This window comes from Eulemur rufifrons, chromosome 3 (genome assembly GCF_041146395.1).
Source record: "Eulemur rufifrons isolate Redbay chromosome 3, OSU_ERuf_1, whole genome shotgun sequence".
Classification (NCBI taxonomy): domain Eukaryota; kingdom Metazoa; phylum Chordata; class Mammalia; order Primates; family Lemuridae; genus Eulemur; species Eulemur rufifrons.
The window spans coordinates 38,328,773-38,346,371 of record NC_090985.1 but is presented as its reverse complement, the minus strand read 5'-3'; the positions used below and the strand labels follow the sequence as shown (position 1 = coordinate 38,346,371).

At 44.6% G+C, this 17,599-nt stretch overlaps 1 protein-coding gene across 3 annotated transcripts; it reads right to left on the bottom strand.

Moving 5' to 3' along the window:
• Window positions 1–9,389: 9,389 nt before the first annotated feature.
• LRATD2 (LRAT domain containing 2) lies at window positions 9,390–15,211 on the bottom strand. 3 transcript variants are annotated; one of them, XR_011233151.1, is made up of 3 exons: window positions 14,790–15,211; window positions 13,011–14,251; window positions 9,390–10,462 (listed from the first exon to the last, which is right to left on the bottom strand). XR_011233151.1 is itself a non-coding variant. In XM_069465402.1 (2 exons), the coding sequence occupies exon 2, from the start codon at window positions 14,153–14,155 to the stop codon at window positions 13,223–13,225; it is 933 nt and encodes a 310-aa protein (XP_069321503.1). In that variant the 5' UTR covers window positions 14,156–14,251; window positions 14,776–15,157; the 3' UTR covers window positions 9,527–13,222. The 3 variants fall into 3 exon arrangements, 2 of the variants coding, with proteins under 2 accessions (XP_069321503.1, XP_069321504.1); XM_069465402.1 differs by having other exon boundaries at window positions 9,527–14,251; window positions 14,776–15,157; XM_069465403.1 differs by having other exon boundaries at window positions 9,527–14,251; window positions 14,790–15,157.
• Between the last annotated feature and the right edge of the window lie 2,388 nt (window positions 15,212–17,599).

Genomic DNA, 17,599 nt, shown 5'->3' with positions numbered 1-17,599 from the left:
CAGCTTCTAGAAACCACTTGCACTCCTTGGCTCACAGCTCCTTCTTCCACCTTCCAAGCCAGCACCACAGCATCTTCCAATCTCACTACAGTATTATTCACAATAGCCAAAAGGTGAAACAACCCAAATGCCCATCAGTGCATGAATGGATACACAAAATATGGCACATATACCATGGAATATTATTCAGCCATAGATAGGAATGAAATACTGACACATGCTATCATTTGGATAAACCTTGAAAACATGTTAAGTGAAAGCAGCCAGGGCTCTCATCCTCCTGCCTCCCCCTGGAAAAACACTTGGGATTACGTTGGGCCCACCTGGATAGCCTAGGATAATCTCCCCATCTCCAGATCCTTAGTTTATTCATTCAAGAAAATTCCCTTTTGCCACATAAGGTAACATATTCACAGGTTCTGAGGATTAGAATGTGGACATCTTTGGGGGGACATTATTCTGCCTTCCACATGATCCCACTATGGGATTGGAAGGCAGAAAGCTGGCCTTGGAATCTCAATCTCACGTCTTACTGTCAGCGCCACCCTGCTTACTTAACCTCCTCAGCAGCACCCTTGAAATGGGCATAATAGCTGCCTTTCACGGCTATTGTGAGAAAAATGAGAATGAATCAGTAGGACTTGGCACCAGGAAAGTCCTCAGTGTGTAGTCAGCACTATTATTAATATGATCTTAAGCCCACTATGTTTTCCAACAGGATTACCCTAATAATAATTTAGACATATGTAAAATTGTTGGGTGAAATGATAAGTTTCTTATCAGACATTGGTTTTGATTTTTTTTTTTTTTTTTGGACACAAACCATTTGCACATTTCATTTATTTTTTACTTCATTCCAGGTCATTCCTAGGTGAACAGGTGGGTAAAGTGCCCTGCAGCCCCTGCCCATCACACCACACATACTGCATCTGGGGATAGAATGTGCATTGTCACCTTTTGATATCTTATTTAAGTTCCTGATCGAAAACTATGTATTAAGAAAATTTTCTATAATCAAAATCACTAGGTTATAGGAATGTGCTGAGCTATGGGATGGAAGGGAAACAACATCTCAGGGTATACAAAACAAGCCTCTCTTTACTCATTCATAAGTATTTATTGAGCACTTACTATTTTCCAGGCACTGTCTTATAGCACTGAGTATAAGGTGGTGATCAAAGCAAACAAGTCCCTTTACATTATTGTAATGAGAAGAGACAATAAAGGGATAAAAAAGCATGTGACCAAGCAATTATAATTTTGGAAAATTATCATAAAGGAAATAAACAGAGTGTTGTGATGGAAGAACAAGGTGGGACAGAACAGCAAAAGAGGGTGACATTAATATTTATGCTGAGACACAAAAGACGGGAACGAGAGCCAGTACCTCTGCCACCCAGGGAGGGAACATGGACCTGCCTCAGGACGCTTATTTTATAAACCTTGGGTCTGGCGATAGTAAGTTGTAAAATCAATTTAGTGGGTACCAGCACGTGGTTTTATTTTTTTCCACTCCTCTAAATGAAACCTAATGGAGTACATCATAGTACAGGTGGGAATTGTTAGGTGAAATTTTAGTTTCAGATACATACATAAACACACACACATAGATTTGGGCATTGAGTTGTGATGCTCAGGGTATTTCTTATGCAGGTCAGTAGTCACAAAATCTGAATGACACTGCTCAAAGGCAAAAACGATCTTGGTGTGTTTAGGAAAATAAATACAGACTGTGAGGCTGGAATACACCGGCAAGGAGGAGTGGTAAGAAGTGAGGTCGGCCACATTGTGCACAAGCCACGGTAAGGAGCTCAGATTTCATTCTAAGCACTATTGAAAGCCACCGAAAGATGTAAAACAGTACATTCTGATTCACATTTTTAAAAGAAATAATTTTGGATACCTTCCACCATTACCTTTCTATTGTTTAAGTTCACAGACTGGACTCTAAAATTCACTGGGCTGATCCAATAATCAAGTGCTTTGAACAGAACTTGAATGTTTGCAATAGAAGAAAACTGGTGAATCATTGATCTGAATTCTTTGCAAAATAAATGAGACTAGCTCAGGTGGTAGAAAATTAAATACTCACAAAAACTTAAACAACAATATACTATTTTATACCTATAAGTAGACAAATATTTTTAAACACTTGAAAATGTTATTAGCATTACTGGAAATTGGCACCATCTTTTATAGAGGGCCATATGGTTGTTCGTATCAGAATCTAAACTGTGCATTACCCTTATTCAGAAATTTCACTTTAATGATTATATCCTTCAGAAATACTCATACATATATAGATAGATAGATAGATACCAAGAACAGGTGTAGCAAGATGTTTGTAGTTGCATTTGTAATTAGGAAAAATTGGAGATAGTTTAAGTGGCCATTAATGAGAGAATGGGTAAATAAGAAGCAGAAGCTTTCTTACTACAATATACAAGCCAGCTGTTAAAAAGAATGTTCCAGACACTTTATGTACTAATATAAAAGTCCTGGTTTATGGATTAGTAAGAAAAAAAACATGCAGAGAAATATGAGTAGCATGGTGTAATTTCAGTAAAAACAAACAAACAAAAAATAGAAAAATATATATAGATAAGCATATCTAAATGTTCACAAAAGAAAAGTCTAGAAGGGATATGCAACAAACTTAATAGGATGAGAGAAGGCAGCTCAGGAAACTCTATACTTTTACTTTACACACTTTGGCATTTGAGCTCCTTTTTCATTAAGCACATATTATGCTTGAAATGTAAACAAAGTAATAAAATTATATTAACAAAAATTTGGATAGGTAGGACAAGCAGAGGCAGCATTAACTGGGAGGAAAGAGAATAATTACACCTTTATGGTGCTATCAATACCCAGAGCTTCACCTCTTAGGTTGTCAGGATGGGGAGAAACCAAAAAGATTCAGATGAAACGATGCACTTGGTTTGTTGGCATGTATGTGTATATATCATTATTTATGATATTTCCTCAAACATCCAGGGCCAGAGAGTTTTAGTCATTACAAAATTAAATGTTGCACCATCCCTGACCGTTTTAAATCTGGTTAAATTTGTTTGGCTGAACCTGCCCCAATCTGAAATTCACTTATGAAATTTTGGCAGAGTCATGCACAAACCCTGGGCAAAACTAAGAAAGGGGAAATGGATAATGACAGGAACCAATGCCTGGGCATATAATCTCGTCCCAGGACTGGCTCTGGGTGATTTGTGTATATGAATACTGACTCCATAACCCTGCATGGTAGGTGACATATTATTCCCACTTTACAAATGAATACATTGCAGCCTTCAGAACCAGGTGAGGTTATCTGCCCCAGTGACATGGCAAGGGTAGCTGCTGGGGTGACAGCCCGGGCCAGTGGCTCCCATAGTGCCTCTCAGCTCCTTCACAACACAGAGGGAGCCGGCCTTCGTCCTCACCACCAGAATGGCTTGGCTATTCCAAAGTTCAGCTAGATGGAGGTGCTAAAGATAAGAGAACAATTTACTGTGGTAACATTGAGCTCACTTTAGAGTTTGTAACAGTGTAACCCAGTTGGCTGAAGTCTATAGCAGCACTAAGAAAAAACAGGAGTTACTAAGCTATCCCTAGTGTTTGCTCTCATGCCCCATCCCCCACCCTACTGCACCAGCCACATGCAGAGGCAGATGTGTGTTTTACCATTAAAAGCAAGGGCTGATGAGATAGGAGCAGGATTATGCTAGAATCTTCTCTGATAAGATCTCGCCCTACCTGCTCAACCCTCTCTGAGAAATCTATCCTGGACTCCTCCCCTCCATGCCCCTCGGGCTCAGCTTTCCTTGCTCCGGCCTTCCTGGGCCTGGTGTCTGCCCCAACTCCATCATCGCACTTCTTCACAAGGTATGGCATCTGCTGTTTGCCTGTCTGTCTTCCTCAGCGGACCATGGGCAGGTACCCAGACCACGTGGTGTTGCTCTTTCTAGCCCCAGAGCCTGGTGGGCCTCAATAGATACTTAAGTAATGAATGAATATGGTTCTAGCCAGGAACGTAATTTGACCTGGAGAGGACAACAGAAGGGGCTGCAGAGAAGTGTCACTTAAGGCTGGATAAAAGCAGCTGAAAATAGTCCAACTCTCACCTGAGGGGAAAAGAAATGAAGGAGAAAAAGTCGTGTGTAAAATTATTCTGTAGGGGGCCGGGCGCGGTGGCTCACGCCTGTAATCCTAGCATTCTGGGAGGCTGAGGCAGGCGGATTGTTTGAGCTCAGGAGTTTGAGACCAGCCTGAGCAAGAGCGAGACCCCGTCTCTACTAAAAATAGAAAGAAATTATATGGACAACTAAAAATATATATAGAAAAAAATTAGCCGGGCATGGTGGCGCCTGCCTGTCCTCCCAGCTACTCGGGAGGCTGAGGCAGGAGGATCGCTTGAGCCCAGGAGTTTGAGGTTGCTGTGAGCTAGGCTGACACCACAGCACTCTAGCCTGGGCAACAGAGTGAGACTCTGTCTAAAAAAAAAAAAAAAAAAAAATATTCTGTAGGGTACTACGATGGTGGGCACAACCTACAGCATGTCCAACACAGTGAATGCTAGTCAACAGTGGACTTTGGTTGATAATCATGTGCCAGTGTTAACTCACTGATTGCAATGACCGCACCATGCTGATGCCTCATGTTGATGGTCGGGGACGTTGTGGGGAGAGAGAGAAGAGGGGAGCTCTGTGAACCTAAAACTGCTCTAAGAAATGGTCTATTAATTTTTTAAAAAGGACGCAAGTAAACGTTTTATGGCTTTATGGACAACCTTGCTCTTTCTTAAATATGAGAAGAAACAGACTGGGTTAGAATAAAGCAGAATAAAACATGCATAGCCACTGAGATACAGGAGAATTCTCTCCAAGGGCTGTGACGTCCTGGCCAAAGAGTAGAGCCAGATAGCAAGGAGAAATATACTCTGGTATGAGAAACAAAACAAATCGGTACAGAATGAAGCAAAACTTAAAACAAACAAACAAAAAATCTCTAAACACTTTTTCCAAAATAAAGATGTGAATTAATTTACTCCCATCCTCGCCTTTTTTTCCCATCCACTGCTCAGGTTTTGTTTATAATATTAAACATAATGACAAAATTTGCCAACTTTTCACAACAAGAGCACTTTCTAAAATTTAGTCAATTATCATCAAATTTTTTTTTTTTACATGATTGAGGTTTAAAGTGATGGGCCAAGGAACCAGTAATAATTAAAACAAAGGAAGAGCAAATAGCAACATTTATAACTATCTCAAATGATAATGTTATACCTGGAACTTTGTCATAGACTGCTGCTGGTATTGGGTGCTCCATACACTCAGATCCAAAACCAAGTTCCTAGCATGGCAAAGGGACTTGCTCTGGGTCACAGATCATATTCAGAGTGGAGCCATTTGTGTGGCAGAGCCTACTGCTATGGTCACCACACCGCACCTAATGATGCTCTTGATTTACATCATCTCAGGTAACTGAGGAACAGCTTTATGGAGCAGGCACTCCTAATAGCCCTGACTTTTGTTTTCTGTTTTTGAGAGATGAGATCTCACTTTGTTGCCCAGGCTATAGTACAGTGGTATGATCATAGCTCACAGCAACCTCAAACTCCTAGGCTCAAGTGATCCTCCTGCCTCAGCCTCCCGAGCAGCTGGGACAACAGGCACATGCCACCACATCCAGCTAATTTTTCTTACTTCTTGTAGAGACGGAGTCTCACTGTGTTGCCCAGGCTTGTCTCTTGGGCTCAAACGATCCTCATGCCTTGGCCTCCCAAAGTGCTGGGATTACAGGTATGAGCCACCACAGCCTCTGATTTTTCGATAAATCAAGATGGCTGAAAGAAGTTACTAATTTGCCCAAGGTCACACTGTAGGTCAGGGGTTGGAGCCATGCTGTGAAGTAGGCCTGTATGGGCTGACCTCTACCTCTGAGTGGAAAAAAGTCACAAAAGGGCAGATAAGGAGGGACAGTTGAAGGAGGAACTGTCCCGGTGCTCCACCAAAGGGAGGATGGGATGATTAAACACTGTTATTGTTGCTCACGATAAGAATGCAAAACCTCTCTTGGCCAAGTTGCTTCTCCTCTTGTCCCTGCCTCTTCTTGCCTCCAGGTAGGCTGCAGTAACAGTGAAAATATAGTGCTATTCAGATAATACTCCATGCCACTTGTTGGAGCAGAAGAGGTTCTAACTATTCCCCATGGGGTGTGGGGAAAAGGGGGAGGAGTGGTCACATGATCTTTCAGTGGAGGAACAGAGGCCTGGGGCTTTGGAGACAAGCTTTCGTGTTCCAGGCCAGAAGCTGTGATTAGCTGTGTGATCTTGGACAAATCACTCAATTTCTCTAAACCTGTTTTCTCAGCTATAAAATGAAGATAATATTAGTATCTGTCCAGAAAGTCTGTGGTGATTAAAATAGGACAGAGTGGGCAAGGTACATCATCATAGTTAACATTATTACTGCAAAATCCCTTCTTGGCTATCCAGCACCTAGTGCGTTCAAAGTGCTCCATGAATGTGTGTTGAAATAATGAGCAAACATACTAAAATGTGTAAACAAAGAGAATGGTCCATCTACTAAAGATCAAAGCTCAAGAAACGTTTCAAATATTACAGCACCTGCTGAACAACTGAAGTGAAGAGTCATCTCTTTCTTATCACACCAATTTCTAATATCTAGCTAACAAATTTTCCAAGACTAAAGGGAAGACCTCTCTCTCCCAGACAGTAACTTTATTTTGACTAAGGCTTTTAAACACATACAATAACCCTTTTTTCCTAGCTAATCATAATAGTTATTGATCTGGGCTCCACATGCATTATTTCATTTGTCCTCATGACCACCATTTATAGTCCAATTGCATTAGTACATACATATTAATTGTATTATTTTACAAAGACAAAAAAAAATGAATTGCAAAGAGTTAAGTGAATTGACAATGTCACTAGCATTGTACAGAAGAGGAAATAAAGTCTCCAAGAAAGTATGTAATTTCTGCTTAGGTCAGACCCTCTACCTGCAGTTTAGCATTTTAACTCAGAATCCTCAAATTATGAAGTTAAAAAGAATGCACTAAACATCAAGACAACCAGACTCTGGGAGTTGACTACACTGTACAAGTTTCCCAGAGAAAGTAGTAGAACACTCATCTTTTGAGTCAGTTATGGCTACATTTGATAAGGCACTAGAGACTAAATTATAGCAGTGGCTTGTCAAGTGAACAAAATAACCTCTTCCCCAATCGCAATTCCAAGGCTGTAAAAGGCCATAAAACCTCCTGTTCTGCTTTACCACTACATTTCCTTCCACCCTGGCCAATGCCTCTTGTCCACTCACCAGCATGGGGCAAACGCCTACCTTCCCACTCCACTTCATAACCTGGCTGGCAATTTAAGGCATCCATAGCTTTAACAGGACAATCTCCAGTGCTGGAGGAGGGGAGGACAGAGCCACTCAATTGCTTGCCTGGTTCAGTGCACCCTAAAAACCACTGCCAACGTTCACTCTCTTCAAACCGTAGTCACAACATCGCCTTGAAATAATTTGGGGCTTTCTGGCCTAGCAAAGCCCAAACCCAGAATTTATTCACTCACTAAAACTTTTAGTGGGGGTCTCTTTGCCTGGTCATGTGTTATTCATTTGAGATACATGAACAAGTTGGACAACATGTTGTGGAAGAGCCCCAAGGAGAAATGGATGAATACCAGGAGCATGAAGCAAAGGCATTCTGAGAGCACTTGAGGTTCATTCATTCGCTCTCCAGCCTTCCTTCCTTCATGTAGTCAGTTCCCATTCCTGGCTCCCTCTTTCACCTGAGGCTCAGCAAACTTCCTCAGGGAAGCCTTCTCTGACTCACTGATGAAGAGAGATTCTCTCCCACACACATCATACATTTCCTTTTTCACCTGGTAAATTGAGTAAGCAGTCATCTGTCTTGCCTCTTAAAATGCAACGTACATGAAGACAGTAACTATGGATCTGGCTTACCTTTGTATGTTAGGCCGTGGGAATTAAGGAGCCTCTAAGTTAAGTATTTAGTGAATATGTTACTAAATATTACATCCTTTAGTTGTAATATTACATGTTAGTTACATCCTTTCCCCCGTCATCATGTGTACCTTCATGTTTTTGGTCTGATTTTTCCCATGGGAGTACGTACTCCACATACCTACCTAACAGCAGTTTTCAAATTCTAATCAAACTTAGACACGTCCGCTTTATTTGAATACCTACCAACCGTCAGTACTTCACAGGGTCACCTTTTATTATCTGATCTATATGCACGAGTGAAATTTTCTCCTTAGAAATAAGCTCAGGGGCAGGACTATTTCTCATTTTTCTTTTATCTGTTTATTTCTATTTCCTAGGCTGGAGCTCAGCATCCTTTGGCCCTTCATTGACACTTAATGCCTTCCTGCAATTGTAAATGCAGACACTAGCCATTCTTGCATTTACTCTGCTGATAAAATTGCTATATTTGTTTAATGAGCAGTTTCCCCAGTAAACTCAATAAAAGGAACTAAAAGCCCTTCTACGTATATTCTGGGCCTGCTCATTTTGGAAGTCCTTTTAAATGCTTCCAAACATGTCATTTTCCTACATTAAGCATAGTCTACTTGGTTTGAGAAATAGGAACCACAGCCTTCACCTTAATCACCTAAGAATAAATGCACATTCTGTATTAGGCTCCCCTTTCCGTACTTTCTCTTACAATGAAAACCATGATAAATTAGACTCCCACTCTAAGCATGAAGGGTCTTCCTTCAGCGTTCAACTTTTCCTATTTAAAATTCTCACAGAAGCCTATCTGCAAAGCCCAGGCATTTGAACCGCACAGGATTGTGGCAGAGGGTTCAGGCACTGGCCTAGGGAATGCTAATGGCCTCCCACACGCCAGTCTGATGCCACATCTGTTGCTTCACCAACTGCTGGCACCTGCATCCCTTATGCCAACAGTGCCATGTGACCATGTTTACCCATTTTCTGTAATTATATTAGTGGCAAGCACATTCCCTTTGTCTGGGGCTCTGAAACCACCTGAGATGAAACATGGGTTACTAAACACCAAAACGCCCCAGTGTAGATTTCATAATGTGAGTGGCTTCCAGCAATTTTTGCATTGATTCTTAAAATCAATGTGTATTGAAAATTTATGAGATATTTTTCATGAACACTGATATCTTAGGAGCAATGGATGATTAATTCTCAGAGTAAATGCAGGATTTTTACTCACTAAATGAGTTCAACAAAATGTTTACTGAGCAATGCAAAGATGATGATATATACTAATATTCCCAGAGAAATTACAGAAAGCTAAGTAGCTTGAATTTGGACCAAAAATGTCAGAAAATAGATATACAAGTGGAAAAAAAATATTCGGTTAACTCTAAAAGACAGTTTATTGGAAACCCTCATAGCATTTTTCATAAGGACCTGACAGGTTTTATTTTAATAAAACAGAGTGAAGAGGAAATGGCTTAAAAGATATCATCAATCTTTTATTTAACTAAGCACTGCCCTTCATTTTGAAGGAAATGATACAATTTCAAATTGGAACTTCCTTCTCAAGAAGTGGTATAAGAACATAACATTGATTTAACATACAACCTTCAACAAAATAAAGTTTACACAATTCATTGGGAAATAAAATGCATGTGAAATTTATACTGTTAGTCAATGTAATTCTCCATGGATCACAAGTATTATAGCCAAGAACAAAATGACCTAATGAAAAGTTGAATTATTCAGTCAAGTTTATAGTTACCCTGATTAAAAAAAAAAAAATTCAAAAGATTTAACTTTCCAAACAAATCCATTTGATGACCATGATCACACTAGATTTTATTCTAAGTTATAAAAAATGGTTAGACAAGCACATTATCAAGAGTCTTCAACACAGTGGATTCCATTTTGGTAAGAAGAAAAAAAAATAGAAAACAAGTAGTCCTAAAATTTTCTTAGTTCTCCATAGTATATGTCATATAAAATTAAAGTTTTGCTTCCAAAAATAATGTTTCCATGTGGCTGTGGTGTTGTCCAGTGGTGCTATTAGGGCCAGAAGCACCAAATATACAAGACGATTAACCACTGTAGTGTCTTTTTTTCATAAAAACTAAACATTTCCTTAAAGGTCTGGAGTCATCTTCTGCTAGGCATTTTAGAGCTACAAAGCCATTTTAAATTAAATGTGGAATAAAAGCTACAAAAAGTATGAGTTCTTTCAATACAAAAAGGTGTATAGCTGAAGTTGTGGGCTCCTTTGACATACATAAGCAGTTTCAATAAAATATTTGCTCAGGTAAGAAAATAGAATTTGTCTGGTTTCATTTAGCATATGTTCCAGTCGATGTCCTGCTTATCCCTGCCAGAGCTTCTGAAGAACATTAGAATGGATATTTCTTTCCTTCAAAGAGCATCTGTAATTCACAGTACAAAATAGTTCTAAAGTCTTATTCCTAAGGAGAAACAAAAATTATTAAATATATTTATTTTTTTTCTAAAGTGTCAAACGTAGCCATTGCCAGGGCATTAAAAACTCACTATCCATAACACTGCCATCTCGAGGAAAGAACCCAGAGTTGATTTGATTCCCTATCGTGGAGCCTTTACTGGTTGGTGGTTGTTTTACTTTAAGCATTATCACCGTAAGAAAATTTTAAATAAAATCACTGTTCCTAAGTATCACATATTTCACATCTCTGGTACCCTGTAGAAACACTTGCATTACAAGGGAAAACAGCATCTGGAATAGATTTCCTATTCTAGTTTATTTTCAAGCCCTGCTACCAAAAACCTCTTTAGAGGTAAAATGCTACTACTGGTGTGGATTTAACTGGAGTTCTTCCTTCAAGTTGAAACCTCTCAGAAAGAGCAGTTCATTTGTAACACCACACAATCACTGCTATAGCTCTGTGTGACCACATACTCACTTTCAGTTACATTTTGGGACAGAGGAAGGAGACAGGCGTGGGGGAGTAGAAAAGTGATCTGGCTAGTCCAGAGCTGCAGGACAGTACCACTCTGTTCCTCCTCCCTCCTGTCTGCACAGTGATATTACTTTCAACTTTCACTACTGTGTTATACATGAAAGAAAACCCAAATCAGTTACACATAGCAGCCTCTTCTAAATTTCTTCACCCATGTTTATCTTGCTCCACTTTTCCCTGAGCAAGAGAATATAAACACAGAGCTGTGAGAATATTAAACATGGAAACTAGATCTACATTTCCAACAAGAAACTGATTTCCCTCCGAAGTCCTACACCAGGGCTAGAGTATGGTTCATCTTTAACCATCAAAATGACAGGAACTATTTGGTGATCACTGTGAAAACAGGGAATGTAGCTAATGCCCTTGTAATTATAATGAAAGACTTCATGTTGAGGTGCTTTGAAGGCCCAGGCTTTTAAAAGTTATGGCCTCAACTTCCATGTCTAAAAAAAGTACAAAAGAAAATCCTTCAAGACTTCTTGCCTTGATTTAGAGATCTCCAGGCAAGAGGCCCAGGGACAGCCATGGTCTTGGACACTCAAGTACGATTCTATTCCAACTGCTAAGAATTAGGTCACAAAATGACTTGTACAGTGTAGTTTATAATTCCCAAGGTGGTAAAAAAAAAAAAAAAGTCCAACTTTATACAACTTTTGAGACAGTATTGGCGACAGGCAGCAGAGAAGCTATTCTGTAATTGAGGGCACACATCCTTAAAGGGCTCACAGAAATAGAAGAAACAGGTTGGAAAAAGTCTCATATTAAGCAAACGGCTCAGTACCAGAACCAAGTATCTTGCTCAGCCTGCTGCTAACAGATCTCACAATCACCAACCTGCGCTTTGGAACTGTTAACAAATTCAGATTCGGTGCTGACTACACCAGGTGGCATCTGTGGTTGATGTTAATTAAGAAAGGGGTCTGAAGGAGTGTTCTCCAAGCAATAAGGAGACTGCTACAGTACAAGACTTTGCACCTTAAATTCCATTCAGTGTGGCCAGCAAAATAAGTCTTACTACTGAAATGTCTCAAGCCTAAGATTTTACCACCAGCACAACAAAGGTGAGGGTGAGGGGGATGGGCCAGTGAGAGGGGGGAAAAAAAAATAAGCCAGGATTACCATCAAAGCCTTGTTTTTAAAAGGGTTACCTTCACTATTCAGGAAGGGGAGCAGAAGAAGAGATTAATTCCTGCCAGGGCAGCCCTGTTCGGCTGCTTCCATAGTGGTTACTTTACGGGGTGGCACAAGCCAATCCAATCCCATCTGTGACCTGCGGATGAACACAGCTGAGCAGGTTTAATTAGATCAGAGACACAAAGGGCCATTCCCTCCATTGATAACAACGCAGCTATAAGTGCCTACAACAGCAGGGGAGAAACAAAGACAGCAGAACAAACCTTAATTGAATCCTTCCCCTGGCTGGCCCTTGACAATGATTTACTTGTAACCTGGGAAGGGGCAGGTGGAGCAGACTTAGCCAAGAGTCAGCTCCTAAAGACTAATTACTTGGGGTTGGGGAGGAGGGAGGTAGCAAAGTCTGTGTTTGTAGCCCGACTGTGCTCAGCTATTTGTTACACTCAATAGGGGGCTGCTTGGTTTTGGTCTGCCGCTACCAGACCTCGTCATGGTTTTGCCAGCAGCCCTGCCCCCGCCCCGCGCCTCAGGAATCCCATAAAACAAATCACCCCTGCCGCCCGGATCCCAAACACAGCCCAGCTCCGCCGGGGAAGCAGATAAGCAGCTCTCCGTGCTGGCCCGCGGTAGAGACTCCACAAACCCGTTCAGGGAGTTTGTACCAGGAATCCTCCAAGCCCAGAGTAGAGAGGAAAGCGGAGAGGACGCAATGGTACACACTGGTTCTCGGAACTTTTCTCCAACTCTACGTGCACAAAGGCCGATTTTAAACCCAGATCCAGCAAGCATTAAGTGCCAGGCAGTTCCACAATTTGCCCCACCGCGGAAACGACAGATCGAGGGGGTCGGAAGGAAACTACTCTCCTTCTAATGCTCCTACCTGATCCCTCTGCCCGCTTCCTCCACCCCTGTCCACAGCCAGCTGCGCATTTCACCAACTCTCCTTTTTCCAAAGGGCCCAAGAAACCCAGATGGGGCCCAGAAGGTGGCGGAGGAGCGAAGGAGGAAAGGCGGGTGGGAGGGAGGAAAGGGGCAGCGGCGGCTGCTACAAACAGCCCCCTTTCGCAGCCCTGCCATCAGCTTGCCCGCCCATTAGTGTGCCACCGCCTCTCCGTCCTCCTCCTCGGAGCTGGGCGCAGGGGGGCGCCCGGGAGGCGGCGTAGTCCGAGCCAGGTTGCTGTCGCCCTCGTCCGGCTCGGCCGGGTGCAGGTGCATAGCGAGCTCCTGCAGTACGGCCGCGCGGCCGATCTGATCGTTGCGCCGCTTCTCCATGATCAGGTCCTCCAGGCTCTGGAACTCCAACGTGTGGCTGCGCTGCGCCGAGAGTTGAATCTGTAGCCGGTAGGGCTGCTTGCCAATGCGCAGCTCGCCGCCGATCTTGAACTCGCGCTTACCATAGCGGCACCAGGCGGCGAAGCTCTCGGAGTTGCGCCAGCTCAGCTCGCGCTCCTTGGCGCCCACATGCGCCAGCGCGTTGCGCACCACCGCGCTGGGGCTCAGCGGCTTGTAACGGTACAGATCGTTGACCACGCGTCCGCGACGGCCCTGGCTTGCGTCTGTCAGGAAGCTGTTGCTCACCTCCAGCCGGTGCAGGTGCACCACCTGGAAGTTGCCCACGTACACCGCCCAATGCGGGTACTGCGCCTGCGACACGAACTCCACTAGGTCGCCTGGTTTGCACTTGTTGAGTAGGTTCTCAGGCGTGTAGGTGCTCAGCGCCGCCGAGCCTGGCGCGAAGCTCTTCTGGTATATGCACTCGTCGCGGTAGAACACGGAGCATTCCACCTCGTGCAGCCGCGGATCGTACGGCTGAGGCTGGGGGAGCGGAGGCCCGTCCCCACCGTCGGGCAGGCTGCCGCCATTGGGCCTTTGGGGAGGAGGCTGCGGCTCCACGTCCTCATCGTCATTGGAGAAGATGTAGGAGACCCCAATGCGGGGCCCGTCGTCCCGGTCCACGCCAGTCGGGTCGGCCGTGGGAACTTCCTTGTAACTTAGGTGGGTCAGTTTCTCCACCTGGTTGCCCATCACGTTGCGGACACACGTTCACACCGCCGCGGGAGAAGAAAGCGAAACCACCACTAGGGTCATTGGCACAGGTCCCCGTACAGGGGCTGAGGCCACCTGTTGGGAGAGGAAGGCAAAGAAGCCCTGTAGGAGCCCCTCCGCGAAAAGGGCGTTTTGTTCTTAAAAGAAAGAACGGGTGGGGGCTGAGGACCTGGAGCCATTTTAGCGGCGGTCTTGGGTATATCAAGCCTTCTCTCATTCCTCCACCTCTAGGGTCAGGGCCACAAGAGACTGGGCAACTCCAGCTCTCCCCCGCCCCCAACCCTTCGCCTGGCCCTGGCAAAAGCCCATTGCATCAGCACCTCCTACCGCTTCCGCCCGCGCCCTACCTGCCAAGCCCGGGCAAGGGGGTGGGGAAGAAAAGAGAAACTTTACTTCAATCCCCTTTCCGAACTTCCCCTCCCGCCCTTGAACCCTAACTAGCCCTTAAGGCAACTCCTCCCCGCTCCCAACATCTCCATCCCCAGGCGAATCAGCGAAGAGCCCGCAGCGACCCCGGCAGGTGAGCCACCCCACCTGGCTCACCTGCAGCGCTTCCTCCTCCCCCCTCCCCCGCGCGCCCGCCCTCCGGCTCGGCTTACCTGAGCAAACTCACCCACAGAGAGGTGAAGGCCGGGGGGATTGAGGGGCCCCCGCCGCACCCCGAGACTTCTAGGGCGAGTTTGCAGGTGTGGGCTCCGCAGTCCCTCCTCTCCTGGCGCCGGCGGCAGCAAGGCTGGGCAGAGGGGAGCGACGCATGTCTTCCCCACGCGCCTGCGGTGCGCCCCAAGACTTGAAGATGGGGGCAGTTCCCGTTCACACCGCGTCCCCTCCCTCCTATTGGGGCTACTGCCCCCCTCGGCCAGCTCTAGGGGAGGTGGGGCGCGAGGAGAAGAGCGTGGCAGCCTCGCTACCAGGCGGCGGCAGCTCCCGCTCGGGCCCGGCGAGCAACAAGCGCCGGAGCGGGAGGGAGGGGATTGTAGATCCGGCTCCGGGCTCCCGGGCGGGAGCGCAGCCCGTGGCATTTAAAGAGACAGGAGCTTGCTCCCCCGGCTCAGGTCTTTTTCACACTGCACTGAGCCGCCGGGATCCCCGCCTCCGCCCCGCCCACCCGTGCCCGCGGGGCCCCGCCCGGCCACGCCCCCGCGCTGGAGCGGGTTTAAATCCCTCTTGTAAATACTCTACCCGCCGGCTGGGGCTGGCGCTGTGCGGCGCAATCGGAACCCGAGTATCTGAGTGTTTTTCCTAGCTGTGGCTCTGAGAAGTTGGAAGGCAAACACCACCCGCCAGTGCAGAGATGAGAGAGGAAAGGAGAGTTTGATGTTTGTTCCTTTTCCCTTTCGCCTCCTTTCCAGAGTACCTGGAGAGGAGCAGACGTTAGGGACTCTCGCTTCTTTCCTGGAAAGTTTCTTGTCCGCAAGGTCGGAAGAAAGAATAGGCAACCAGGACAGCTCGAAAATTGGTTCATCTTAGAAGTGTTTTCAATTGGTAGTGGGAAACTTTGGGGCAAAAAAAAAAAAAAAAAATCGCAGAAAGGAAGCAGTATAAAACAGAACGAAGACTTAGTTGGTGGCTGGGTCCCTAGACCAGTGTTCTGTTTATTGGATGTCCCTCAAAGTTAGGACAAAGTGCATTTCATTACCTCGATTGTTTTCCAGAGTTACCAGTTCTTTGGGTGGTGAGAGAATCATGCAGCTTTGACTGCTTTTCTTTGAGGTGGGGGATGTAGGAATTGCCTAATTGTCCTTAAATTAAAAACAAATTAGCAGAGGCCCCTGGTGGATATATTTCCTTCCTGTTGACTTAGGGAAGTGACAGGAGACCGGTATTGCCTATTAACCTCCGTCACAAAAGGAGGTTATCCCCCACCCGTTACTGGTTTCATTTCTTGTACCTAAGATGTAGGCTACCAAAATGAATTTTTTCATTTATTTTTTAAAATACTGGGTTGAGGTGGGAGTGGAAGATTGGCCGGCAGTTCCATTTGCAATAGCCAAACTTATGCACTCACTCCAAGCACACAGACTAATTTGTGGTGGATTTAAGGATGCAACTCCAGCCCTGTTTTCCATCACTTTGTTTTGACTAAATTTTTCCAGGTAACACTATTATTCATTCAGTGTGTATACCAACCAGTGGAAACAAGAATACGCTAACACTACTGTGATCCTTTCTAGTTTGAGAAAAAAAAAAAAAAATCAATCTACTTATGTGCTTTTGAGTTCAATACTGCCAGGGCTGTGATGGAAGTTAGTCCTTCAGCAAGTCTTAAGATCACAGTATGCGAGACTAAAATGAAACTTCTCTGTGCCCTGCAGATTCTATTAAAATAATTTCACACTGGCCCCTGGCACATGTGATCAGATGAGTGCCCCTCTCTTCCCGAGCTTTTGATAACACTTGGTCTGGGGGCTGCTGCTACCTGAATGATGTGTGTCACCACCATATGAGCTCCATTTTATAGAGAAATGTTAGTCTTAGGCAATAGGCCAGTCGTCTCTTGTCTATCATGACTGGGAAACCTCTGCTACTATCAGATGTGGTGGGCTACCTTGTCCCTAGGTAGGGTGGGGTGGGATGGCTGGGAGTGGGAGAATCTGGAAGACACAGTAGTATCACAATTTACTGCCAGCACTCTGGGCCAAAGATCTGATGGGTGAGGAAATGATGCCTAGTTGTCTAGGTGTCTCTCCTGTCTAGGTGTCTTGATGAGCTCTATTCAGGTGCACAATAGTGGCTCAACAACATTTCTTGAACTGCCCAACTATAGAGTTTCAGAGGGATAGGCCTAGAGTCATCTTTATCGCTGAATGCCTGGTAGTTAGCAGGTGCTCAATAAATGCTTCACGGATGCTTTAGGGGAAACCCTAGCCATAGATCAAGAATTCCTTCCTGGTTTTATAAGGCAGTGAGTGAGCGAGTGAGGGAATGAGTAAGCAAAGAGATGAAGCCTTTTGAAACTTGGCCTCTGCTGTAGATTCTTCCATGAGTGCCTGTCTAGCATTCAGCCTCCATCTGGTCACCTAGAACACTTGGTCAGAGGTTGCAAAATGGCTCCCAAACGTGCTTTGCTCATCTCAAAGAATTATTTAAACAATTTAAGTCAGTTGTCAACAATTTGAAAACTTGAGAGAGCTCATATAAAAAATTCGTATGTCCAGCTTCTCTTGAAAAAATGTAAAGATACGAGACCATCAGACCCTGTCCCAGGATGTCAGCGAGAAGCTGGAGTGGAACATGGGTGCCTTGCAGGTGAGATGTATTGTCTGATTGGCCCCAGTCCTGGTCCTGCCCACTTCACCTACCTAGGCCCCTTACCTGGCCCTGAGCTCTCTGTTGGCCACCTTTGCCATCCAATATCTATACTACACATTTTATTATTGTATTATGTGTAATTAAGCACTTGATACTATCTGGTATTATTCT

Coding starts and splice junctions, on each gene's coding strand:
- LRATD2 (XM_069465402.1), bottom strand. CDS start 14,155: ATGGGCAACCAGGTGGAGAAACTGACCCACCTAAGTTACAAGGAAGTT.